Source organism: Notothenia rossii (assembly GCF_949606895.1).
Source record: "Notothenia rossii genome assembly, chromosome: 3".
Taxonomy (NCBI): domain Eukaryota; kingdom Metazoa; phylum Chordata; class Actinopteri; order Perciformes; family Nototheniidae; genus Notothenia; species Notothenia rossii.
In genome coordinates, this window is record NC_136901.1 from 40,404,224 (window position 1) to 40,431,913 (window position 27,690).

At 42.4% G+C, this 27,690-nt stretch overlaps 1 protein-coding gene across 1 annotated transcript in view; it reads left to right on the top strand.

Annotated features, from left to right (window-relative positions):
* Positions 1 to 933: 933 nt before the first annotated feature.
* The window catches only part of LOC307032901 (exocyst complex component 6B-like), a 77,979-nt gene continuing 51,222 nt past the window's right edge, over positions 934 to 27,690 (top strand). The window contains 7 exon segments of the mRNA XM_079671179.1: positions 934 to 1,091; positions 8,558 to 8,723; positions 10,720 to 10,767; positions 10,849 to 10,939; positions 13,446 to 13,491; positions 15,098 to 15,302; positions 25,590 to 25,815. Of these exon segments, the coding sequence (XP_079527305.1) occupies positions 949 to 1,091; positions 8,558 to 8,723; positions 10,720 to 10,767; positions 10,849 to 10,939; positions 13,446 to 13,491; positions 15,098 to 15,302; positions 25,590 to 25,815 (925 nt within the window). The 5' untranslated portion in view covers positions 934 to 948.

Sequence of the window (27,690 nt, forward strand, 5' to 3'; positions counted from 1 at the left end):
TCTGTACTTTTCTTTGTGACCGCTGCTTTCATTTTTACATTTACGCAATGGACTATTTGTTCAAGAAAAGATTACTTTTACAGCACTTAGCGACAAATGCAAAGTACTTGACATCAAAAGCATTGAGACAACGTTCAAAAACGTCCCAAAAACATTTGATACAAGGACGATTAAATGCAATTTTAAAAAACAGTCATTAAAAAGTGAAGAAAATAGACTAAAAATAGAAAATGTAAGAATGTACATATCATACAACAAGGTAGTGGTGGGAAAGGTTTTTTAATTCCTTACTTGAGTAAAAGTACTAACACCACACTGTAGAAATACTACAAAGTACGATAAGGGAATTGTACTTAAAGTACTCATGTTTTAAAATATTTTAAAGCGATAACAGCAAATATTCACATTTAAGAAGCTGGAATTGTGAAATATATTTGAACAAAATACTTCTTATGGGTTTAGTTTTTTGTATTTTAAACGTGTTTCCTATATTGTGTGTCAACATCTGATTTTATTAAGTAATTAGTAAATAAATCTGTATAATAAATGGAGTAAAAAGTATAACATTGCCTCCCAACATTAAGTATAAAGTAGCATGAACTATATTACTCAGGTATAGTACAAGTATCTCAAATATTTACTTGAGTAAATGCACTTCGACCACTGAAGAAAATAGAAATAGCAACTTTAAAAAGACAAAGAATAGAAAATGAAAATAAGATTTTATAGAATAATACCGGTATACAATGTACATATAATACTATTAATAATAATACATTGGATTTATATAGCGATGTTCGTAATGCTCAAAGACACTTACATGCATATTTTAATTAAATATAATAACAACTTTGGGTACATGTGTTCATAATTGCCCCCCCCCCCCCCCCCCCCCCTCCCGGGCTGCCCTGTGAAACACATCGAACCAACCCCTCCGGTTCCTCCTGCATGACGTCACTGGCTCGGCTCAGCTCGGATCCGTCCAGAGCAACATGCAGGATGGCGACCAGTGTGGAGACAGCCGCGGAACACGAACGCATCCTGCGGGAAATCGAGAGCACCGACACCAACTGTATCGGACCGACCCTCCGGTGAGTAAGATCCACCACCGGCGCTTCGTCCTGATTTTACCCCGGGGAAAGCAGCTGAATCCCGGCGTCACTCGGCTAGCTGTGATTAGCATCAAGTTAGCAACTCAAAACTTTAACTGACTGTGTGTCCATTATCGGACAGCTAGCTGCGCTAACTTTAGCAAACATAACGTCTAGCTGATCCACATTATTGTCACTGGTGTGTAAACATGCATACTGATGCGTGACTGTCTAACAATGAACACCGGACAATTTCCTTTTATGTTTGTTGCCAAAGTTTGTCAACTTAGCCCAAAAGCATTGGTGCAACTTAAGCTAAGCTAACCAAGCTAACTAACTAATTGACATTCTGCTCACTGGTGTCAGAGCTTACAGTGGGAGAAGGGGGTGTTTCTGGTAGCTAAAAACTCCCTTTTTTTGTTCAATGCCTCTTCTATTTGTCACCAAAGTTTGATACTTTATTTGAAAGAGTTGTGTTGGCTATTTGGCATGCTAGGTTGTTAGCAAAAGCCAAGATACATATCAAGGAGTGTCAAGTGCAGCTGCCTGTGTGTGTACAAAATGAATGAGTAGGTCATTTGCTCTGATAACACCTAATTATACTGCACCCAGAAAGCTACTGGTTGGTGTCTGTCATGTGCTTTGAATGCTCATGAGTGTTGCTTAATAATTTAGTGGAAAGTGTACTCACAGACTGAATGACTTTTCTGTTTATCTTGGTTTCTGTGCCAGGCTCCATGGTTTCACATCCCATTAGCAAGTAGGGGGAGGAAGCTGCATGACTTCAGCTGTGTTTAGACCTGCCACACTCCCAAAACACAGAGGAGACAGTCTAGTTAACAATTGGGTTAGTGTATTTAATTGAGTCTATACAAATATATATAAGAACAAGCATAAGAAATAATGGAGACATGCGAAACCCAAATAAGCTATAGGAAGCTTCAAAAAAGGGGCAATAAACGTATTTTCATTACATCTCATTCACACATGGATTTGAGAGTTCATGTGTTATTCGGAAACATTACAACCATAAAACATACCCTACACTAACCACAAATCCTAAATATTTAACTACTCTAACCCTTAATGGTCTAACATATTTTAATTCATTAGTCTAAAAATATGTTTAAAATAGGTAATAAGATAATAAACACAGACACGTTATGTGGGAAATATGTATGGTTCATAGAAAATGCATTTCAGAGGAATGCTCCTTTTTATTTGTTTTTACCTTTTAATCATAGTTAATTATTTAAAAAAGCAGGTTTCATTAAAGCATCTTCTTAAAAAACTGTTTCCCTCTCAGAATAAACCGTATCCTCGACCAGCTGTCTTTGAACTGTTTGTCCAGAGCGGAAATTGATAGTGAATGAAAAGGGAAATACAGCAGGAACTGGATTATTAAGGGCTTGTAAACTGTGTGTGTGTGTGTGTGTGTGTGTGTGTGTGTGTGTGTGTGTGTGTGTGTGTGTGTGTGTGTGTGTGTGTGTGTGTGTGTGTGTGTGTGTGTGTGTGTGTGTGTGTGTGTGTGTGTGTGTGTGTGTGTGTGTGTGTGTGTGTGTGTGTGTGTGTGTGTGTGTGTGTGTTCCTATGAAAGTGTGTTTTCTTCTTGTCCCTGTGTGTGCATCATTCTCTCCTAACAAGACCTATTTACGCTTGTTATTGAGGCCAATTAGTGTGTCTGATGGGAGGTTAGTGAGCTGAGGAGAAGTGTGTGTGAGAGTTTATTTACTGCCTCGCTCAAGATCAATTTGTTATATGACTTGACAACTTTGTGTGACACCTCTGGCTGCCACATTCTCCTCTGAGTGTGTGTGTGTGCTGTTGAATGCCATGAGCAGGCAGCAAGAATATATTTTTCCTAAACACACACACACACACACACACACACACACACACACACACACACACACACACACACACACACACACACACACACACACACACACTCCACTGTGTGATGTTTCACCTCTTCCAGCTTCCTGTTTCTGTCGCAGTATTTCCAGTGCACAGTCACACACACACTTAGAATAAAAACACAATCTAAGTTTGGAAGTGTCAGTCGCATTATGAGCTATATTTAGTCCAGAGGGCAGAGGATTTTATTTGGGAAAAACATCAGACAAAGAAACGGTTATTTGTTCATATTCAGATAAGAGGTAGTTCCTTTTTAAATTCCCTATGAATAGACTTCAGATGCTTTTGTAATTCCTGTTGTGATGAACATGTGCTCTACAAAGATAACACATGTTGGTTGCTCTGCTGCTGTCGGTGTGTGAAGCCAATGATAGGAAACAAATAATCATTTTTGTTGGCATGAATATTATTGAACGGTTAGGTTGTTTTGGCATCAGATTTATGGGAATATTAGTTAATACCACTGCAAATACTTCGCCTATCTTTGTTTAATTAGCTCCATTTTTGAAGCATTCGTTATTTGACTATTCAGCAGCCTTCAAATCTTGCTTAATAGTGACTTCGTGTGTGTGTGTGTGTGTGTGTGTGTGTGTGTGTGTGTGTGTGTGTGTGTGTGTGTGTGTGTGTGTGTGTGTGTGTGTGTGTGTGTGTGTGTGTGTGTGTGTGTGTGTGTGTGTGTGTGTGTGTGTGTGTGTGTGTGTGTGTGTGTGTGTGTGTGTGTGTGTGTGTGTGTGTGTGTGTGTGTGTGTGTGTGTGTGTGTGTTGAGGCTGGTTGTAGCATTCCTTGTTGACATTATAATAACTCAGCAGATCAGACATGAGCAGGACAGACAACTCCCTCAGGTTACACACATTTGAAATAAAGTCTTCTCAGTAAAGTAACAGCTCAGTTATCAGTACAGACAACAAATCAGAGCAATGACTGTACTTACTGTACACCCCCCCCCCTCCCCCCCACACACACACACACACACACACACACACACACACACACACACACACACACACACACACACTTATCTCTGACTCCTTGTGTGTGATTCTCTGCTTCTCTGTCAGGTCATATTGGTGTCAAATTTAAGTTACGTCATCACGAAAAGCTATGCACTTTGGAGTAGGGCTGCTCAATTAATCGTATTTTAATCGCGATTTTGCAACGATTACGAAAACTACGTAATCGAAATAAAAACGATTTTTTTTTTTTTTTACTTTTTTTTTTTTTTACTTTTTTTTTATTGGTTTTTCAGTTGAATTATTCTTAAAGTTCAGGGTAATCAACCGTTAAAAACATACTGTTCAAATTTTTTGCTCCAATAAATTGATGTTTTCAAAGTAAATGTTTTTTAATAATCGTGATATCAATTATTGACCCAAATAATCGAGATTATAATTTTTGCCATAATGGAGCAGCCCTACTTCGGAGAGGAGTTGAAATGCTTTGGGCTTATCAGCGTTATTTACAAGTGTGTGTCTGAAGCCAGTAGTTTAATGAGGATCTGTAATACCTCAAATATGAAGAGCATGGATTATGTGTCGGAGGACTTCTGTACGTTTGTGTTCCTCTGATTTAATTTTCCCGAGTTTGTCAGTTTGTTCTTGCTCCAGCAGCATGTGTCTGGAGGAAGTCACATTAAGCTGATGACAGGCCAGCTGTGATAATAAAAGCAGGAGTGACGATTGAGATATGAATCCATGACGGAGCACTTTATATCGCTGGAGGAGGAAACACAATCTGTCTGCAAAAAATAAACAACCAAGCGTCAATACTTATGTTTGTTTCTTGTATACTGAAACGTGTCAAACGTGTAAAAAGCCCAAAAGGAAATGGCAAACTGACTCGTGTGTGAAATATCATTTAAATAATGAGTTGTTATTTTGATCATGTCGGCTCATGGGAGACTTTGATGGGACAGTAGTTATTCTACACATGTATTTGGATCAATTGAGTGATTGATTAAGAATATTTTGAAGATAAATCGACAATAAAATAAAAATAAAATTGTATTTCTGACCTTTGTAGGACCTCAGAGGGAAAATGCAAATAAGGATGCCCACATATTGATAACATTAGTATACAAAATGTTATAACAAATAAAAGATCAAACGTATTGAAGAAGCTACAACCAACACTTGTTTTGGTATTTATTTATTGTTATGTTTATTTATAAGTCAGACAGTAAGAAATATAGCTTAATGAATGATCCATTTAAAGATTACATCAAATACAGGTGTGTGTGTGTGTGTGTGTGTGTGTGTGTGTGTGTGTGTGTGTGTGTGTGTGTGTGTGTGTGTGTGTGTGTGTGTGTGTGTGTGTGTGTGTGTGTGTGTGTGTGTGTGTGTGTGTGTGTGTGTGTGTGTGTGTGTGTGTGTGTGTGTGTGTGTGTGTGTGTGTGTGTGTGTGTGTGTGTGTGTGTGTGTGTGTGTGTGTGTGTGTGTGTGTGTGTGTAGCTGAATGTGTCAGCACCATATCTGTGTGTGTGTGGCTGAGCACATTCAAAGGTGCTGCGTTGGGTCATCTAAATGCTCAACTGCAAGAAAGGAGAAAAGCCCTGTTAGTTCCTTTAAGAAACTCCCTCGTGTGTGTGTGTGTGTGTGAGCTCCACCCTGTGTGTAACAGTGTGCTGCTGGTGAGTTGCTTCACATATAGCCATTAATGACAGAGGACTGTATGTGTGTGTTCATTGTGTGTTCTACTGCAGAATGCCCCTTTCATTACAGTCGCTCTGCTGCTGGTGCTATTGTCATACATACAACAATGCAGCAAACTCTACTTACTAGAAGGACACACTATTGGTGAGTTTGACAAGATGCTGCAAGTAAAGTGCAGGAATGAGGCATTGAAGGAGGAACCCATTTGAGTCCATGTGTCATTGTGCATTCATTTGCAAATTGCAATAAATTAATAATAGCATTTTAATTTCAATTTCAGCCACGTTGCACAGCTCTGGATGGAACTTTCTAGCACGGCCTGGTGTGTGTGTGTCTGCAGGGAGTAACTTGCCATGAGCTTGTTACAGCACACACACACACACACCCTGCTGAGTCATCAGTCTGAACTTGGACACGCACACACACACACTTAAAACAAGCACACTCTGGGGTTGGTGTGCTTGTTTTAAGTGGGTTAAGATCATATTTAGCCAGCTGTCAATGACACACACACACACACACACACACACACACACACACACACACACACACACACACACTCACACTCACACTCACACACACACACTCTGGCAGCTGTTTATAGTGATGTCATGACTAAGAGCAGCTTTCTCAAACACTGCTTGTGCCAGCGACCCACTTCTCATATTCCTCCCTCATCACTCTGCACTAATGGAGACGCTATTCAGCTGATTAAATCCTCCTGACATCGAACTCACAGCCGGTAACAGGAAATGAATATTCAAGGCTCTTAACAGGTATACATCTAAACATTCCCCTCGTTTTAACTAGTCCCTTAACTAATCCCTTAACTGGTCCCTTAACTGGTCCCTTAACTAGTCCCTTAACTGGTCCCTTAACTGGTCCCTTAACTAGTCCCTTAACTGGTCCCTTAACTGGTCCCTTAACTGGTCCCTTGACTAGTCCTTAACTAGTCCCTTAACTAGTCCCAACGAGGGACATGTTATATATAATAGGTATAAATCTAATATTAAAGGATATTAAGATATTTATCCACACATCTGGCACGAATGAACACTGGGCTGATTATTGTTGTTGAATATATATATTTTATACACACACACGCACACACACACACACACACACACACACACACACACACACACACACACACACACACACACACACACACACACACACACACACACACACACACACACACACACACACACACACACACACACACACACTCACACACAGGAAACCAGCTATATGCAGTGTTCACAGGAGAAAGAAGCCGTCTATTTTAAAGTTTACCAGCCCCTATTGTTTCCCAGAATGTAACACATGTCTCCAAATGTTTAGAAAATAATTATTTTCTTTTCATGTGTTCATACTACACCCTCGTTCATTCACTTATTTGTGATTACATTTCTGTTGATTTGCCAAGCACTGACTGACTCTACAATGTATGTCGAGGGCAGTGGTTCTACAGACTCTGGACCTTGGTACACACACACACACACACACACACACACACACACACACACACACACACACACACACACACACACACACACACACACACACACACACACACACACACACACACACACACACACACACACACACACACACACACACACACTCATGTCATTCACTGTATGCATGTATGACTTCTGCTATTTCTTGTTTCTTTGAATTTCCTGCTTTGATGTCAGATGTGTGTGTGTGTGTGTGTGTGTGTGTGTGTGTGTGTGTGTGTGTGTGTGTGTGTGTGTGTGTGTGTGTGTGTGTGTGTGTGTGTGTGTGTGTGTGTGTGTGTGTGTGTGTGTGTGTGTGTGTGTGTGTGTGTGTGTGTGTGTGTGTGTGGAAAGGTGTGTGTGTGTGTGTGTGTGTGTGTGTGTGTGTGTGTGTGTGTGTGGAAAGCCCCTTTGTGTCGTCAGACCTGCTCTCTATTGTACGAGTCGGGCATTTCCTGATCAACATGAGGAAGGGAGGGGGATTTAAGACATACACAGGTGTGTGTGTGTCTCTCTCTCTGCGTGTGTGTGTGTGTGTGTTTTGTAAGGGAAAGAGCACAGGAAGAGCTGTGATTGCTATGACAGAAAATACTTGTAAACACGGCTATTACTTTTCTACATCTGCCTGTATGAGAGCATCACTTGTCACACAAAGGACACACAATGATGTTGGGAAACGTAACCACAATTCTACCCGTGATATACGCTCATTGTATCACGGCTAAGAACCAATCAGATTGCTTGATTTGACTTTTATAATTAGCCGTATTATAGATTAGGAACACTGATGACATGCCCTTAAGCAAGGCATTGAAGTTGAAACTACCCCACTACCCTCATCCACTGTTAGCATCTCCCAGCAATGAATGGATGTATGGAAATGGGCAGCAGCGACACAATGCTGCCACCTGATGGACACATGTTGTAACTGCACCTACTTCACAGCTGCATGGACGAGAAGAACATCTTTGGTTTCCCCCCAAATCCTGCATGTATTTATTCTGTTAGATATGTTTAAAGTATTGCTTGATGTGACGCATAGTGTTAACTGGATTCAAGTGGATATGTTATGGTTGTCTGCAGGCCATAAGAAGTACAGAAAGAATTTGTTGAGATTCAGTGAAGCGTCGGTGTCTTGTTTAAAAATGATTTTAAGCACAGAAAAGCAACTATTTGCAAGTTAATCGGTCTTTCCTTCTTTACGTGAGATGAAAAGATTAAGGGAAAAGCGCTGAACTTTTAAAAGTGTACAATAAGTGGAACTGTTTATAACAAAGTTACACAAATAATTTAAAAAATGACTTTATTAGGGGTGAAATGAAATTGTCTGAAGTGATCTTAAAGTTCAAATGTAATTAAAACAATGTTGCTCTTCCTACCTGCTGTGTTTTCCTCCAGGTCGGTGTACGACGGTCGGGAGCATGGCCTCTTCGTGGAGAAGCTGGACGCGCGGATCAGGAACCACGACCGGGAGATCGAGAAGATGTGCAACCATCACTTCCAGGGCTTCGTGGACTCCATCACTGAGCTGCTGAAAGTGAGGGGTGAGGCGCAGAAACTCAAGGTAATTGGTGGAACTAAAGAGTGTGTGTGTGTGTGTGTGTGTGTGTGTGTGTGTGTGTGTGTGTGTGTGTGTGTGTGTGTGTGTGTGTGTGTGTGTGTGTGTGTGTGTGTGTGTGTGTGTGTGTGTGTGTGTGTGTGTGTGTGTGTGTGTGTGTGTGTGTGTGTGTGTGTGTGTGTGTGTGTGTGTGTGTGTGTGTGTGTGTGTGTGTGTGTGTGTGTGTGTGTGTGTGGTGCAACAACTAATCGACTTAATCGATTGAAATCAAATTATTGCCAACTAATTCAGTCGTCGATTCGTTGGCGACGTCATCACGTGTGTTTTACGCGCCGTTAAGCTCCAACGTTATCGGTCTTTTTATCGGTACTGGAGACATTTAAAAAAGATATGTCATGTTTTATTGCTACAAAAACATTATATCACAGTTTTAGTGTTGCCAACCCGTTTCTAACGATGCAAAAAGACAAATAAATGTGTCTATGGAGTATTTTCAATCTTTCCAATCCAGGCGAGATCTCTCCCCCGTCTGTGTGCGAGGGGGCGGGGCCGTTTACACACACGCAGCTGCTACATGCAGCAACACACACACACACACACACTGCAGAGAGAACGCGCTCCGAGGTGTGGTTAAACTTTACCCATGTCGATGTGGACAATGCTCGTTACCAAAAGTGCAATAAGAGTTTAGCATGTAAGCGCGGTAACACGAGCAATTTGTCTAAACATTTAGCAAAAGTGCACCACATCCAGACGGAGGAATGCACCGGTTTCAACTGTCTTTCTAGTAGCTCTGTAGCCCCGTCCACGAGTAACGATTAATTAATGATTAGAGGTAACAGAGTTATTTATTTTGTTAAAGTTTCAGCTATTCTGTTTACAGTTCTGTCATCAGATTATTTAATACGATTTGTTAAAACGTTGTTGTTTCTTTTGATGTGAAATATTATTTATTTTATTTAAATAAAAAGCAATGTTAATTGTGTTCACAATTTGTTTAGTTAATTTAATAATATATGTATTTTTGAATCAAGTATTCATCTTTATTGTCTTCATTGTTAGTTTCCACATGCCTAAAACAACCTCAAGCTAAATCTAAAAGTTGATGGCTAAATAAGAGCGTTTGAGAAATTGTGCAAGGCATACAGGAATAGTCGATTAATCGATTATCAAATTAGTCATTTGTTGCAGCCCTAGTGTGTCTCTCTCTCTCTGTGTGTGTGTGTGTGTGTGTGTGTGTGTGTGTGTGTGTGTGTGTGTGTGTGTGTGTCTCTCTCTCTCTCTCTCTCTCTCTCTCTCTCTCTCTCTCTCTCTCTCTCTCTCTCTCTCTCTCTCTCTCTCAATTCAATTCAATTCAAAGGGGCTTTATTGGCATGAAAGTTAAATGAAACAATGTTGCCAAAGCATCACAATACAAAATAATTAACAACATTAACAGACATTTCAAATTTTTACATATTATTGGTGATATATATATACAGTGATACAATTACATTTCAACACGTGTGTGTGTGTGTGTGTGTGTGTGTGTGTGAGTCTCATTCACTCTCTCTCTCTCTCTCTCTCTCTCTCTCTCTCTCTCTCTCTCTCTCTCTCTCTCTCTCTCTCTCTCTCTCTCTCTCTCTCTCTCTCTCTCTCTCTCTCTCTCTCTCTCTCTCTCTCTGTGTGTGTGTGTCTGTGTCTCCAATCCAACTTTATTTATCTAGCACATTTAAAACAGAGTTGACCAAACCAATCCATAGATATATAAAAAGCAGCATAAATACACTTAGACAAAACCGATAGGAAAACAAAACTGATGTAAAAGCACAAGACAATAAAAACAGACTAAGAAACTCTCATACACGATGTGACACACATTTAAAAACACAACAAAATACAAAAAACACACATTTTCTGATGGACGTAAAGATGCTTCCAGAGTGTCAGAGCAAACAGAAGGTAAAAACAGACTTCTATTCATTCTTGAAACTTGTTTTTTGTGGTTGTTTTCCTCCCTCAGAGTCAGGTGACTGAGACCAACGCACATCTTCAGGATGAAGGCAAAGAGGTAACAGTTTCACAAATATCAACACAGTCAGGACTTTCTTTATGGAGTCTTCTGAGCCAAAGCTTTCTCCTGTTTCCGCAGCTCATGGGCTCCATGGAGGAGCTGCAGAAGTGTCGAGTGCAGCAGAGAAACATCGCCTCCACCATCGACAAACTGACGCACTGCTTACCAGGTAACACGAACAAGAAGAGGGCACGAGGCGCACTGTGGAAACCTCCTGGGCTCATTGTAATGTCCTTGTGTTTGTTAAAGGTCCCATGTCATGCTTCTCTGGTTATTACCCGTCCCCTTGTAAACGCACTGCAGAGTCACACACCCTCAAAGTTCACCCTGTAGAGCAGGGGTCGGTAACCTTTTTGATATGAAGTGCCATTTAAAAAAAAAGAATTATCAACGGGGGGACCTGTCAGCGCAACTTACATGATGTCGAATTTAACAAACACATTTAAATAATTGGTTTAAACGGCATAATAATAAGGACGATCGTCCGTTCTGTGATTATCCAGAACACACATGTTATGATATTAGGGTCATGCACAATGAGAAGAGATCGCTGTCCCTTTAAGAGAGAGAGAAAGAGGGGTGTGGCTTGTGCGTGTGTGTGTGGATGGTAGAGCGACAGTGAGGGAACGTGTGTTTGTTTCTGGAAGTGAAACAAGGAAGCATAAAAACAGAGGTCTGTGATGTATTTTGTGAAACAGAAGAACAGCTAAATAAATGCAACGGCCTCCTAAGAAGAGCTCGCCTCTCTCCAGTCATTTAAGCTAAAGTGGGTTATTGAACCTGAAGCTTGTTGCTTCTTCCCTCCTCGACTACGGTCTGGGAGCCGACATGAAAGTTCAACACACAGATGGCCAGTCCGCCCCTTTGTAGCACATTATTTAGATGAGAGATGAGCAGATCGCCACTGGGCTTTCAACTAAATACACAGCCACGCAAAAACTGCGGCATTTGTACAACTCCTTTTGGGTAGTGGAATTAGTGAAGTGCTTTCCTCCGTGGTGAAACGATCAGCACTGCACCACGGAGGAAAGCGGCAGAAAGTCACCTGGAGATAAAGAGAGCGGGGCTGCGTTGCGTGCATGGCTTCCTTCTGCAGGTAACGGGGAGACGCGCTCTGGCGGCGGTCTCGTTCAGGATCCGAAAATACAATTTAAATATTTTTGCACACTTATTCCACTTATTCCTAGTGTGCCACTGGTTACGGTGCCGCGTGCCAATGCTGGCACGCGTGCCAGGGGTTGCCGACCCCTGCTGTAGAGAGTACAACTCTAACACAGAGAAGACCTGTCTGTGCTGCCCCAGAACGCCTCGCTGGACATTTCTCTTTTTCCATTGTTTACTTCTTGTGTATAGTGACGTACCGGTCACAGTGACGTAACGGTCACGTAACGGTCACATTGACGTCATAACGGTCACATTGACGTCGTAACGGTCACATTGACACAACATTCACATTGACGTAACGTTCACATTGACGTACCGGTCACAGTGGCGTACCGGTCACAGTGGCGTACCGGTCACAGTGGCGTAACGATCACATTGACGTACCGGTCACATTGACGTACCGGTCACAGTGACGTAACGGTCACATTGACGTAACGGTCACATTGACGTACCGGTCACAGTGACGTAACGTTCACATTGACGTACCGGTCACGTTGACGTAACTGTCACGGTGACGTAACTGTCACGGTGACGTAACGTTCACATTGACGTACCGGTCACATTGACGCAACGTTCACATTGACGTAACGTTCACATTGACGTACCGGTCACAGTGGTGTACCGGTCACAGTGGCGTACCGGTCACATTGACGTACCGGTCACAGTGACGTAACGTTCACATTGACGTACCGGTCACGGTGACGTAACTGTCACGGTGACGTGACGTACCGGTCACAGTGACGTAACGGTCACAGTGACGTACCGGTCATAGTAACGTAACAGCTCCGCGGATTGGCTCCTCACTCACTCACTCACTCACTCACTCACTCACTCAGCCTTATCTTTTCTCAGTATGTGAGTGTGTGAGTGTGCTCAGGCTGAGTTCCGCGGTGTCTCACTGTCTCGCAGACCCCACGCAGCAACCAGGAAAAGACACCAGTAACCCAACTCACACTGTCCGCTCCTCGAGCCTCAAAGGGCGGAGCAGCGAGCCCCGCAACGTCCCGCCAACACGGCACCCAGACCCCACGCAGCATTCTCATCTGTTTGTCATTACTGGTGTCATTTTCTGGTTGCTAACAAACGCCATGGTAACACATAATCACTGATGTTCAGCTGTAACGGTGATGGACTCATCAGAACAGAGTGGGCGAGCTGACCAATCAGAGCACAGTGGGCTCACAGGGGGGGGGGTGGGGCCAGGAGCTCCAACAAGCCGTGTAGGACAGAGAGTGAATACACATACTTTACAGAGATGCTGTTTGAGAAACCAATGTGAGTTTGGAACAATGTAAATCTATTCTAGTAGACCTCAACAATGGATTTATGATCAGTGGAAAAGGCCATGACGCAGGACCTTTTAAAGGTTGATCCTCTTCCACTACAGCTCTGCTTAAACATGCAGACGTAGACGACAAATTAAAAAATTTCCAAAAACCTTTACTGCATGTTTTTTACCCTAACATTCCTGTTCTTAAACCAACAAATACATCTTTTGTATTTTCCCCCAGTGCTTGAGATGTACAGCAGACTTCAGGAGCAGATGAGGGCCAAAAGGTAAGTTGTCTTTTTTTTGGTAACATTTGAGTTCAAATCTTGATCGTGTGAAGGATACTCTGTTAAAGTTGTACATTTAGTCCACATTCCCACACGCACAATCAGCTCAGAGAATTGGGTTTTTAAATCTATCATGTAGCAGGTGAAGCCTTAAGCTAGGGCTGCTCGATTATGGTAAAAATTATAATCTTGATTATTTGGGTCAATAATTGTAAATGCGATTATTCATTGACTTTGAAAACATCCATTTATTGGAGAATTTTTTTTTTAACAGTATGTTTTTAACAGTTGATTACCCTGAACTTGAAGTATAATTCAACTGGAAAACCCACAAAAAAAAAGAGTAATAATAAAAAAATAATCGTTTTATTTTCATTACGTTGTTTTCGTAATCGTTGCAAGCCATCATCGTAATCGCGATTTAAAATACGATTAATTGAGCAGCCCTACCTTAAGCTGCTGCTTTTTCGCTTTGAACATTGTCTTTTGTGGCATATAGTGACCACTACTCAAACTCCTGGACAGGAAGTAGACTTTGGATTTGTTCAGAGTAGCGTCTGGTTTAAGACATTAAAGGTGTAACTTTACCACTTTTATACCGTAGTAAGAAACAATTGTTTGCTAAAAAACAACTTAGGTAAGACCCATACACGTGTGATGTATTCATGCTATATTTCCATTCTGTATCTTCTTTAATATTAATTTGCAAGTGAGGAAGTCGTTTTGACTACTGCTTCTGAACCGACAGCCACTAGGTGGAGCCAGAGCTCTTTATTTAAGGAGAGGAATCCCCTCTCTCCGTGTCCCTCCTCCCTGCCCTGATCCTGACCTGCAGACCGGAGTCTGGCTGCTCAAACATTTGTCGTTTGTTTGTGTTTTTCTACTTCTCTCTGTACCGCGGCTACAGAGTGCAGGGAGAGGTCAGCCAGCAGGGAGAGAGAGAGAGTGTGTGTGTGTGTGTGTGTGTGTGTGTGTGTGTGTGTGTGTGTGTGTGTGTGTGTGTGTGTGTGTGTGTGTGTGTGTGTGTGTGTGTGTGTGTGTGTGTGTGTGTGTGTGTGTGTGTGTGTGTGTGTGTGTGTGTGTGTGTGTGTGTGTGTGTGTGTGTGTGTGTGTGTGTGTGTGTGTGTGTGTGTGTGTGTGTGTGTGTGTGTGTGAGATGCAGTGGAGTGGAGTGTTGTATTGCCAAATATCCCTGAGGTGTATCTATCAGTGTATTTATTTCTGTGTTTGTTGATGTGTTTCTGCTTGCTTTTAGTCATGCATCTGACAGCCAGGACTTTTTTGTGTGTGTGTGTGTGTTCAAGTATCTCCTCCTGTAACCACAACTCACCGGTTTAATGCACAACATTAAGAATAAGGCTTTGGAAAAGTTTAATCTGAATAAGGATAACTTTTTCATCCCAGGAGTAGTTGGATTTTGTGTCAGTTGTTCCCAAATTTTAATTAACAGTGTGTATGTGTGTGTCTCCTCCTGTCACCGGAACTCACTGATTTAATAGGAATCTGCGCACAATTGAAAATATGGCATCAGAATAAGAATACTTGGGTTTCGTGACAGTTGTTCCCAAATTTAAAATGTGTGTGTGTGTGTGTGTGTGTGTGTCAGGTACTACCCTGCGCTGCGTACCTTGGAGCAGCTGGAGCTCACGTGTCTCCCGCGGGCCGGAGAGTACCGGTTCTGCTCCATCATGGCGGAGAACATCCCCAAGCTGAGGACGCAGATCCGGGACACGGCCATGACGCAGCTCAGAGACTTCCTGGAGAGCATCCGGAAACACTCGGACAAGATCGGAGAGACCGCCATCAAACAGGTACACACACACACACACACACACACACACACACACACACACACACACACACACACACACACACACACACACACACACACACACACACACACACACACACACACACACACACACACACAACAGCTATCTAGAGGCAGAATTTAAAAAGTTCAATTCTAGGGGAAATGGTTGATCTCCGTGGTCCTTGTCCTGACCCTTGTGATTGGACGGCTAGAAAACAGGAAAACAAGATCAGCGTTTTTCCCAAAAGTGTATATTTTTCAGATGTCTTTGACCAAAATCAGTTGTAGACATCACAGCACTTCATGTGTGTGTGAATCTACTGATAAGGACTCGCACAGTGTTTGTCTATCTGCCCTCAGACCACCATTTCTTTATTGTTCCCCATCATCTCTTTCTCTCTGTGTGTCTGTTAATCAGAAGCAGCCTTTGTGTGTGTGTGTGTGTGTGTGTGTGTGTGTTTTCATGCTCTGTGGTTCCTCTGCCAGTAAAGCGCCTAAAAGCATGTAGGCGCTGCAGGAGACGCCGTGGCTTGTCAATGAACACACACACACACACACACACACACACATACACACACACACACACACACACACACACACACACACACACACACACACACACACACACACACACAGCCTTTCAGCACTCACCTAATTGTTTTTCTGTTTTCCAAGGCCGAGGAAGTTCCATATACGTCTGTGTGTTTGTGTTCTCTTGCGGTAGCCACAGCTCAAAGTGAGGCCTCTTGTTTATTTGTGCGCCTACATTATTTTGGGAATGCTACTCCGTGGGTTTTCAGGATGAAGGGGGTCGAGGGTGGGTAGGGGGGGGGGGTCGACGACAGACAGATGAGCGGATGGAGACTCGGAGAAAAGTGGCTGCAGAGTCCGTTGTGTCGTGTACTCTAGTCACGACTTCCTCTGATTATAAAGTTCGATTTTTAGCAATTAGCAAACAGTGAATGCTAACATTAGCTTACCGGTGGTCGGAAATGCCCCTTTTTCTGCGCACATATTATCCATTCCTCTCTCCTACTGCATTACAATCAGGGCTAATGTTGCTCAGGAGGTACAGAGGTTCTTTCTTTAATAGGATTTGTTGTTTCATCATCAAAAAAGCCCACGTGTCCAAGTGTATTCGGACAACTTAAAATGTCTCCAGATGACCAGCACGTTGCACAGTAGCCCCATCGGTGTGTAAGACAACAGAGAAGTAACGTTTTTTAGCTTTTAAAAACAACTTAATGGCATTTACTGTGCATTTCAGAGCACACTGATTCTGATTGAAGGACACTGCAAAGCCAGTGATGATTTCCTGGAGATTTCTGTATTGATTTCATCCTCTAGGTGTCGCCAAAGGATTATTTCTCACTCTTATTTCAAAGCATTGCAGTGTCTGGTGGACCAGGGATTTAAATGGCTATTCCCTTTCGTATGAGATGAATAAGACGATACTATATCAACAGTTTGAGTCTGCGTTACAGCGGCTCCTTTTGCAAAAATCCACAAGGACAAATATTAACACAAGAGGCAAGGGAACAGACTTTTAACATAACATAAGAATGACTGAGATGTCAGGACTCTTCACCAGGATTAAACTCTATGTTTAGTTTCAGGGTTGGCCTGGTGCACAAAAGGGGGCCAGTGAGTGATTTGATTTGTAAGAAAAGTAAGTTAAAAGCTTTCAAAGTCACCAGACCTGAAAGCAGTTGAACACCTGGGAGATTTTGGAAAGGGCTAGTACCAAATGAGATAAGGAAATATCTTTACCTGAACCATGAAGAAGATCTGGAGGCCTCACAAAGAACCTTTTTAGTTAGTTTTCAGAATCAGAAACAAAAATTAGATAGAAAACTATTTTAATAAAACTATAACAAATATAGCAGTATTTACATTGAAATAGCACGGAATCAAATATGTACAGTAATACAAAAAAAACAGATATTGTTTCATTTAAATTGTAGATAAAACATGTATCTCTCCATCAAAGAAGGCGATCAAATGACCAAATATTGTATGAAAAGTGCGTTCAACTCAGGGGAAATAGTCCCCAGATACACAGCCACGTATCCCTCCACACACACAATATCTTTTGTGTATCCTTACCTGAACCACGAAGAAGATCTGGAGGCCTTACAAAGACCCTTTTAGTTAGTTTTCATTTAATCTGTACATAAAGTCATGTATCTCTTCATCGAAGGAGGCGATCAAATGACCAAACATTGTATAAAAAGTGCATCAAACGCAGAGGAAATAGTCTACGTATCCCTCCACACCCACACACACATTATGAACCCCTGGGTGACCCTAAGGTGGGGGGTCCGGGAACCACAGCTTGAGCAACGCAGGCGTAGCAAATCCACTTGCAGTCACTGAAGAAGCTAACTCCGCTAACCACTAATTACAAGGCAGATTACCGAAACCCCAGCGGTGCGGCGGCCATGACAGCGATACCCGGATTAGATGCTTGGCACTCAATCAGCGAGTGTGTGTGTGTGTGTGTGTGTGTGTGGACGAATCAGAAGCTCTCCTTTCCTTTGTCCCTTTTTTCTTCTTCTGCTTCTCTCTCACAGACAGTGTGTCTCTCTGCCGCTCTGTTCCAAATTATCCCTAACTCTCTGTGCCGTCGCTTCACCGAAGGATGTGAAAATATATAGATCTGGGGAAAGAGGAGACGGAGGAGAAAACAGGGCTCACAATGGAGCTATTGTCTTCTGCCACATGCCCAGAGAAGAGGAGGATGAGGGGGAGGAAGGAGGTTTGAGAGTGGGACACGTTTAGTGATAGAGGGAAGAGATGGGGACGGAGAGTGTGGGTTATCAGGGTCTCCGCGGGGTCTTAAAAAGTATTAAACGGCATTTTCCAAGGTGTTCCATTTTGTATCTTGTTTCCAATAACTATATAAATAGTCCAAAGAGGTTGTATTCTACATTGTGCCTGAATGTAATCATTGCGTAGGTGTGCAGTGTGATTCTGTGTAGTTTATTTATGGAATCCCGTTGGATTTGACGTCATCTGAACAGGACATTGCACGCTCACTGCTTGATAGCCCGCGAAGGTCCGTTTACCAGGGTGTCCGCGGGGTCTTAAAAAGTATTAAAAGTTGATCAATCAATTTAGCGAAAATTAAGGCTTTTAAAAAGTATTAAAAAGTATTAAATGGCATTTTCCAAGGTATTAAGAAGTCCCACAGCAACGACAACATGAAACACCCTTTAATTTACTGAAACGACATGTCGGGAAACCCCAAAAGGCGGCCCCATGCATAGCGCGCCGTTTCGTTGCCTTGCTCCGCTCTGTGTGTGTGTGTGTGTGTGGGGGGGGGGGGGGGGGGGGGGGGGGGAATAAACGACTACGGTAACGGGTCCCAAGGTGGGAAGACCGGCATACGCAACGCTCTGGGGGTCCAACGGCTCCGTGTGTGCCCTATACGATCATTTTCTGATAACGATGAAAGAGCCCGCCTCCCTCTCCCCACGTCTCCTGCTGCTGCTGGGCTGTCAGAAGAGGGGGAGGAAAAGAGAGGCAGTCACCGTTTATTAAATATTCTTATATTATTATACAGAGAACAGAGTCGTTATCAATTTGTTTTAAAGCTCAATAAATAACAAAGAAGACCTCTGACCGGCACTTTCCTAATTTTGTACGGAAGATTTAAACTTTAACGGACATGTTGACCGGCGGAACATTTTTTTTACGGAAACTGCCGCACGGTCCCCTCGTTCCTTGGAAAAGGCGGAGAGGTGGGTGTTTTTCATCTGCTGGTGGACTACCTGAGAGATACAGCAGGAGAACACGCCGTCCACCGAGGAGAATAAACAGAAGGGCAACCATGGCAACCATGCTCCGGGTTCTTCTTCGCTGCTTTTGGTGTATTTCGGGCGGCAGCAGCGCCACTTACAGGCATGACATATGTACTACATCGTTTCCAGCATTTGCAGCGGTCTAGTGTGAACGGACACGTTAATGAATCGAATGCGTGTGAAAGGAAGCCTTTTTTGCGCTTGCGTATGCGTTTTACCGTGTGGGGCCGGGGTCTAAGCCAAACTATATACGGTCACAGAGATCTGCTATTTTAAAGTAAAGTCAACACATATAGACCCTAAATATAGTCTATATTAAGAACGAGAAAAGTCTTAACATATATATCCTTTTTTGTAAACATATGACAAATGTGTGAGGGTGATGACGTCAGAGCATCGTCTTATGTGCCAGGGCTTAGCCCCGGACAGCCCCAGCCCAATTTAACCCCTGGGTATTTGTGAGGGAGCTCCTATATGGCATTACCCCGCTGAAGCTCACCAAAGTTTAACATATTTCATAGTTCAAAGTTTTGTCAATTGTTTTGTTTATTGGTCAAATACTGGTTTCTAATGTTTTCTGAGGAGTTTTACTGGAATGAAAGAGCACAGAGTACAGAAGCAACAAAGCAGCATACTGCATTAAACCTGACCTTCACAGAGAGGTTGAAGTTCATGTGGAGAGAAGGCTTCAGTAGTCTGTCTGCACTCTGTTTAGTTTTGCTATCTTACAATCAATATAGTAAATGTGAGGTAAAGTGTGTTGCCAATGTAACCTGTTAGAACTCAAAGTTGCGATGAGGTCTTAAAATGTATGGAAAGGGTCTTAAAAAAGGTCTTAAAAGGTATTAAATTTGACTTCAGGATTCCTGCATATACCCTGGTTTACACCGGTTGCTAAGCAACATCGTTATGGGGAAATGCAAGTCTGCGTCCAAATGGTTGGAAGATAAGGAGGAATGACAATCAATACTGTGTATAGTCAATGTGAGGTGAAGTGTGTCGCCAAGGTAACCGGTTAAAACTCGAAGTGGAGATGAGGTCTTAAAATGTATGGAAAGGGTCCAAAAGTCCAAAAATACTTAAAGATCGAAAAATACTTAAAGATCGAAAAATACTTAAAGATCCAAAAATACTTAAAGATCCAAAAATACTTAAAGTTCCAAAAATACCACAAATGGTTGGAAGATAAGGAGGAAGGACAATCCATACTGTATATAGTAAATGTGAGGTAAAGTTTGTCACCAAGGTAACCGGTTAAAACTCAAAGTGGCGATGAGTCAAGGGAAAGAAGGGAGTTGTTAGTAAAAATGAAAATGGGACTAGAGCGATGAACAAGAGGAAGATTGGGGAAGAATGACAAAAGGGAAAGGGTTTGGGAAAATTGCAGAAAGAACGAGTAAAACGGGGAGACTAGTGCATTAGTGTTGGGATCAGGGGGTGACAGGTTCAAACCCCCCCCATGCAGTCAGCATGTCGTTGTGTCCCTGAGACACTTCACCCCGAATTGCTCCTGTGGGGATTGTCCACAGCATTGAGTATGTAAGTTGTGAGTAATATGAATATGGGACTAGAGCAGTGCTTCTCAAAGTGTGGTCCGCGGACCACTGGTGGTCCGTGAGCGCCCCCTAGTGATCTGTGACTATATTGGTAAAATTTCACATTTTAACACTTGTTTGTACCATTTTCAGACGAAAACGATGTGTTTTTGGATATTTGTGGAGTTAGGTGGTCCGTGAGTGTTTTTTTATTGGTTAAGTTGTCCTTGGTATGAAAACGTTTGAGAAACACTGTACTAGAGGGAGGTGAACAAGAGGAAGCGAGAGGAAAGAATGATGGAAAATAAGTGAGAGAGGAAGAGATGGGCAGGAAGAGTACAACAGGGATTGGGGGAGATAAGGAAATGTGTAAATGGAGGTAGGAACTCCTTTTACACCAGATCCAAGCAGACTGTTTATTTTTCCTACAACCCCTCTTTTAAATGTACCACAATAATCCAAATGTATCAGAGTTTGATATGACCACAAATCATCACTTAACAATAACTAATACTAATCAAACCAATCTTACTTCTCCGACATTTCCTACTACTCCACCCTCTTCTTACTCGGGGAGTTTTCTCAATGTCGAGGACGCTTGCTTCAGAAGCGAGGCAAGAATCCTTCCTAGCCTCGGAAAACAAAGAATGGTGCAACAGGCTAACAGGTGTGCGTCATATGCGAGGCCTCGCCTTAAATGGAGCGCGATATCCGCCAAAGATTTGGAAATTGGTCCGGTGCGCAAAGCATTGTGGGGATTTTAAGACCGCGGAGTGCAGCCTCGACATTTCTTGCTACGAAGGACGCCAAGTATCCTTGACATTGGAACAGTCCTTCGGCGGCACTCGATGACGTAGCATCCTTGAAATAGTGGCTCTGGAGCATCCTTCCTTGACATTGAGAAACACCCTCGGTGTCACCTTTAAGCCGCCATTTCATTGCAGCTCTGGTCCATTTGTGGTGGTCCAAACAGGTGCTGTAAATTACTTGTAACATGAATCTGGATATTCTATGTTGTTTTAACCTGAGAGGGGATAAAACAATTTGTCCAAGTGATTATAAAACCTTCCCTGAGAGTATTATAAACCTCTTGTGCAATGTGTTGGCGTTTACTAAGCCTTCAAACTGTTTAATTTATGGCTCAAAGTGGCTTTTCCTGGATCACATTTCATCAGAGCCAGCTTTCTAAAGAGCGGGTAGGAGGGAAAATGAGAAGAAAGGAGTCGGAGAGGAGGGGAAGAATCGGACGAGATACAGAAGACAGATGATTAAAGAAGATACTTTTGTCATTAACCCTCCTGTCATTTGTCATTTCCCTCTTTCTGTCTCGTCACATTTCCCCTTCTGTCCCAACGTGTCCGTCTCATCTCTCTCTTCCACTCTTTCCATCTCCTCATCTTTCCATCTCCTCCCTCTTACACTTCCAGCAGAGGACAAGTTCAGAGATTCTGCTGTGCATTCGGTACACACACACACACACACACACACACACACACACACACACACACACACACACACACACACACACACACACACACACACACACACACACACACACACTCTAATGGGAAACAGATTGCCCGGCCTGTGAAGTGGAGGAAGATTGATTACCTGTATCTAGTTACTGAACACACACGTGCGGGGTGGCAGGACACGCGCTGAGTCGCTGTATTGAACCATCACAGGGAAAATGGAACTGTGTGTGTGTGTGTGTGTGTGTGTGTGTGTGTGTGTGTGTGTGTGTGTGTGTGTGTGTGTGTGTGTGTGTGTGTGTGTGTGTGTGTGTGTGTGTGTGTGTGTGTGTGTGTGTGTGTGTGTGTGTGTGTGTGTGTGTGTGTGTGTGTGTGTGTGTGTGTGTGTGTGTGTGTGTGTGTGTGTGTGTGTGTTGTCTGCAGAATAATGCTCCACAGTTCACTGCCATCGGACACCATTATTTCTGGTTTCGAGGTGTGTGTGTGTGTGCTTTGATACGATTACTTTTTTGGCAATTTCTGATTCTTAAACCTTGTAATTCTTGTAAATCTTTGAACGCTGGGGTCTTGTGTAATGTAATATCAGATCATTGAAAAACATTTTAGCTCTAAATGGATCACAGTGTGGTTATCACCATGCCTTCCCATCCCTTTTCACCTCCTGCTCGTCTCCTCAACACCTTTTCCTTCACTCCTCTCTCCTCCTTGCCCTCTATTTCTTTCTTTATCCCCTCTTATTTTCCCATGTGTTCCCTCTCTGCCGTTCCTACGCAGTAGATGACGCACATTCCCACACTCGAGCTTCAAGTGGCAAACCGAATGCCCCCCCCCTGAAGAGAAACGCCACAAAGGACGGGGGTAAAAAAGGTTTATTTTTGCAAACGGGGGTTTGTATTGCGAGTGGGATTCCTCGGGACACACATCCACCTGTTGAAGAAAAGCTAGATTTCAGGAAGCCAAGTGGAGTTATCTGACGTAGGTGCTGACGTGGAGATGCTTTCTACGTCCTTCTCATGTCCGTATTTCGACGATTGCTGTTTTTTTTAATGTTAATTTATGTGTGGAAGAAAAGAAAACAACCTTTTGACGGATAAGAAAGGAATACTACGCAAGAGCGAAAAGTGTAAAACAAGACTCTTCACTTTGTGTTTGAGGTCTGAGCTGTTTGAGTTTTCTCATGCATCGTTCTTTCAGTTTTCAGTGTGGAAAAAGAGACTCATTGCTGACTGTTTTTAGAGATTGTATAACCTATTTGTTCCTAAAAAGGAGAGGTCACATTCCTTTGTGTACCTGCTTGCTTCCACACAACGTTCATTCCTGAGAAACGAGACTTTCCAGCGACTCCGTTTGAACTAATTGTCCGACATGACTCACTAGTCTTGTGTTTGTGGGCATCAGATCAAAGATGGCATTGTGTTCTTCCACCATCGTTGATATTGTGTTTGCATCCGGGTTGGTGCACATCCACCCTCCTATGAACACCAGCTTTTCTCATTAAAGGCGCAAAAAGTCCCTTTTTTATTGACGTCCTAATCGACGGATTCAAGTGCCAACGGTAGACTACGTGCCGGCGCCAAAAGAGGAAGTGGCGGCACATACGTGGATTTTTCAAAAGGACTGGGTGTGGATGGAAAGATGCTCTTAGATCTAAAAAAACGTTCCCATAGAAATATTTTGGTGGCCAAGCGGTGAAGGACGTGGGTCAAAAAGAACGAGCGGTTAGTTTCATTTGATGGACGAAAACGTAAAACTCATGTTAAGATGTGTTTTTGAAAAGTGGCAAAAATAGGACACGAAAACGATTCCTCAATTAACTATGTCGCGTACAGAAATAGAAAATGATGATTCCCTTCAGACGAGGGATGTGGAAATCTCCTTTTAGAACGTGACTTTGTTTTCATTTTGTGTTGGATACAAGCTCTCATTCGTCGCCAGCCATAACTTCCTGTTGATTTGTGTTTGTTTTTGGTAACCATGTTTTATTTCCAATAGCAGTGACAGAGGCAGGTTTAAATTTAACATCCCATTGTCCAGTGGAAACTTCTTTCTTTTTGGGCTGCATGTCCATTTTTGAGTTTATATTGGGAAACTTCGCCATTCGGGTAAACGCGTATTTTCTCTACATTTAAAACGTCTTAAGGTTTCGATCCATGTAATTCAATGATAAAATGATGCTAATTAGCTTAAATATACATATTTTTGTCGAGCGAACTCAGAGGTTTCGAAACGAAGGATCAAATATTTTACGTGTCCTTGTCTTCCCTTTCAAGTCCTAATTTGATGTGCTTTGTTTTCTTGGGACCCATTGACTCTCCATCCTTCCTGCTCTTCCCTTCCTGTCTTGGGACTCTCCCTCTGGTGCAATCTTGTCACTTTTTTATAGGTCTTTTCCAGGAGTGTTTTCACGGGACAAGGAGTGGCAGGTTTTTTCCTTAAAAGTCTCCGCCAGTGAGCTCATCATCCGCAAGCTTTTCCTGGAACTATGGGAATTGGTCAAAAACGAGGCATTATTGCCCACAGATCTGTTGTTCCCTTGCAGTCCTTTTTTTTGTTTTTGCTGGCGTTATTGTTATTCCTCGGCCTATAAAGTGTAATTGCAGCACATGTCTGGACTTACAATGGAGTTAGATTTCAGACGGTGTATCATTGTTATCGCGAAACATCTGGTTTTTGGTGTCAGACGCTCGAAAATCAAAGAGTTTTCGATGCTCTGAAGTCGCGCCAATAGCCATCAAGTTCCCCTTCCTTCTCCGCGGAGATTTAGGGCATAACTGAACTCAAACTAATCTCCAAGGCTGGTATTTTGAAGATAAGATATTACTTTATTCATCCCGTAGGAAAGAGTTACAAAAATACAATAAACACAGCATAATAATAATAAAACTGTACACTAACAGTGCATTACAAATAGCAATTCAATATCTACAGGAAACATACACGGACGGTCACATGATTAATGTAAATATTAACAGTATTTAGTAGTACAAAAAAACCGTAGTGGCAGAAACTAGGGCTGCTCGATTATGTCCAAAATCATAATCTCGATTATTTGGGTCAATAATTCTAACTGCGATTATTCATTGACTTTGGAAACATCCATTTATTGGAGAATTTTTTTGAAAAATATGTTTTAACAGTTGATTGCCCTGAACTTATAAGTATAATTCAACTGAAAAACCCCCCAAAAAATAAATTAATAATAATAATAATAAAAAAATAATGGTTTTATTTCGATTACGTTGTTTTCGTAATCGTTGCAAGCCATAATCCTAATCACGATTTAAAATACGATTAATTGAGCAGTCCTAGCAGATACGTAATTGCACGTTATTTATAGAAAATGATTAATAATAATATTGCACATGTTATGTAGTAGAGAACCTGATTTGTTGTGGACATGTAGGAAATACCTGAACACAAACAAACCTCAAGGCTTGAACTTTGAACCTTTTTATTTCTTTGTTGTTTATTTCAGGCTAAGATTCAGCGCTCGCTGGACAGTTCTGTCTCCTCGCAACCGAGGGCCCTGATTGGACGACGCAGAAAAGAGGCGATGATGATGAACATTAATGGAATCGATGGCACTCAGGCGTCCGAACAGGACTCTGGGATTCTGGACGTGGAGGATGATGAAGAAGAGGAGGAAGAGGAGGAGGATGTGAGAGAACCTCGAGCTCACACACACAACCACACACACGAAAGCATTTAATCTGTTCTTCAGTATCTGTGAAAGCAAGGGATTTGGTACCAAGAATCCAACAGAAATGTATATATGTCTCTAATTGGCTGTTTTCAGGCAACCAATGAGAGATGAGTACCTTAAAGGACTCTAAACTTTCTCGCTAATATATTTTGGTTGTATAGAAGTCTATGAAACAAAATGACCCTACTTTTCACTTGATTTATTTGAACTCGCAACCTTCGGATCGTCAGCCCACCTATCCGTGGTGGTCTATCCATTAGACCACAACAAACAAACAAAAAAAAAGATTATTATTTATTTTTATTTTTATGAGATCCATTTGTGGCGGCCCGGCACAAATAAATCAATGTATGGGAAACACTGCTAGACAATTAGGATTTTGTAGTTTGAATGAATGCAACCAGACTAGAGATGGGTGTATGCCAGTGTTGTTGGAGATAACAAAATATTTATTCGTGCCTGATGCGAGGAAAACGCCAGAAATGAAAATAGAGATTTAGTCAGATTTTGACTGCAGAAATGACCACAGATTTTCCAGTCTGCCTCTCTCGCTTCACTTCACTGAATTAAGGTTTAATTACGTAGTTTAATTACTTAGATAATTAGATGGGTTTATGCCAGTGTTGTGAAAGTGTGCAGAAATTAGGAGTTTTGCATTAAAATAGAGATTTAGTCAGATTTCGACTGGACTAATGACCTCAGATTCTCCTGCTTCACTTCATTGACCTCTAAGTTGTTTGAGTGTATCAGTAACATGTTTACAGACTGCTCTGAAGGTGAACTTGTAGAAATCCTTCAGAAACAAAGCGGTGTTTTGCTCACTGAACTCTTGGAGTCCCTCCTGGCGGGATCAGCAGCTCTTTGTTGTTCACACTCGGGGAAAAAAGCTCAGTACAATGAGGAGAAAAGAGAATAAGCTGAACTGTTCACCCCCGCGCTGCCATTCTGTTTCTGAGGTCCCCGTCGTCCCCTCTCCGCTTGCTCACGTCCTGTAAACTCGCCTCAACCTTCTTCACGGGAAGACCTTGGCTGGAACAAAGGCTTGACCCCCGCGGTAGCCAAGGTTACGACCGCGTTGGCGCCGATTGGCTGAGGTGATGATGCCAACCATCGGCATCCCGTCTCCTCACGACATGTCTGTCCCTTTCCCTGCACTTACAGTCTCTGAGGACTGTTTTCACCCCCCTTTGTTCTTCTTTTCTTACCATCGCTTGCTTTTCTGCTTCCTTTCTGAAGTTTTTAGCCCCTTTTCCTATTGTATTTACTTCCTGGTGTTGTCTTTGCTCAGTTTTCTTGCTTTCTTCGCCCTTTCTACACGTCGTTCATTTTCTCTGCTTCTCTGTCTTTGTACCTTTTAAATATGTTTATGGTTTGTTCCTTGTCCACTTTATCACTTTTTACTAGATCTACCTACTTGTATCCTACTTTCTGTCTTTCTATCATCATCCCTTCAGACGGAAACCTTCCTCACTTCCTCTCCTCCTCTCCCTCACTTTGGTCTCTAAGTGGTCTTTGTTTGTTTGTCTTGCCTCAGTGTGTGCGGTCACATCAAAGCTGGCACTGTGTGTGTGATTGTTACAGAAAGCAAACTCTCCAAAGGGCGAGAGGGCACGTGTGTGTGTGTGTGTGTGTGTGTGTGTGTGTGTGTGTGTGTGTGTGTGTGTGTGTGTGTGTGTGTGTGTGTGTGTGTGTGTGTGTGTGTGTGTGTGTGTGTGTGTGTGTGTGTGTGTGTGTGTGTGTGTGTGTGTGTGTGTGTGTGTGTGTGTGTGTGTGTGTGTGTGTGTGTGTGTGTGTGTGTGTGTGTGTGTGTGTGTGTGTGTGTGTGTGTGTGTGTGTGTGTGTGTGTGTGTGTGTGTGTGTGTGTGTGTGTGTG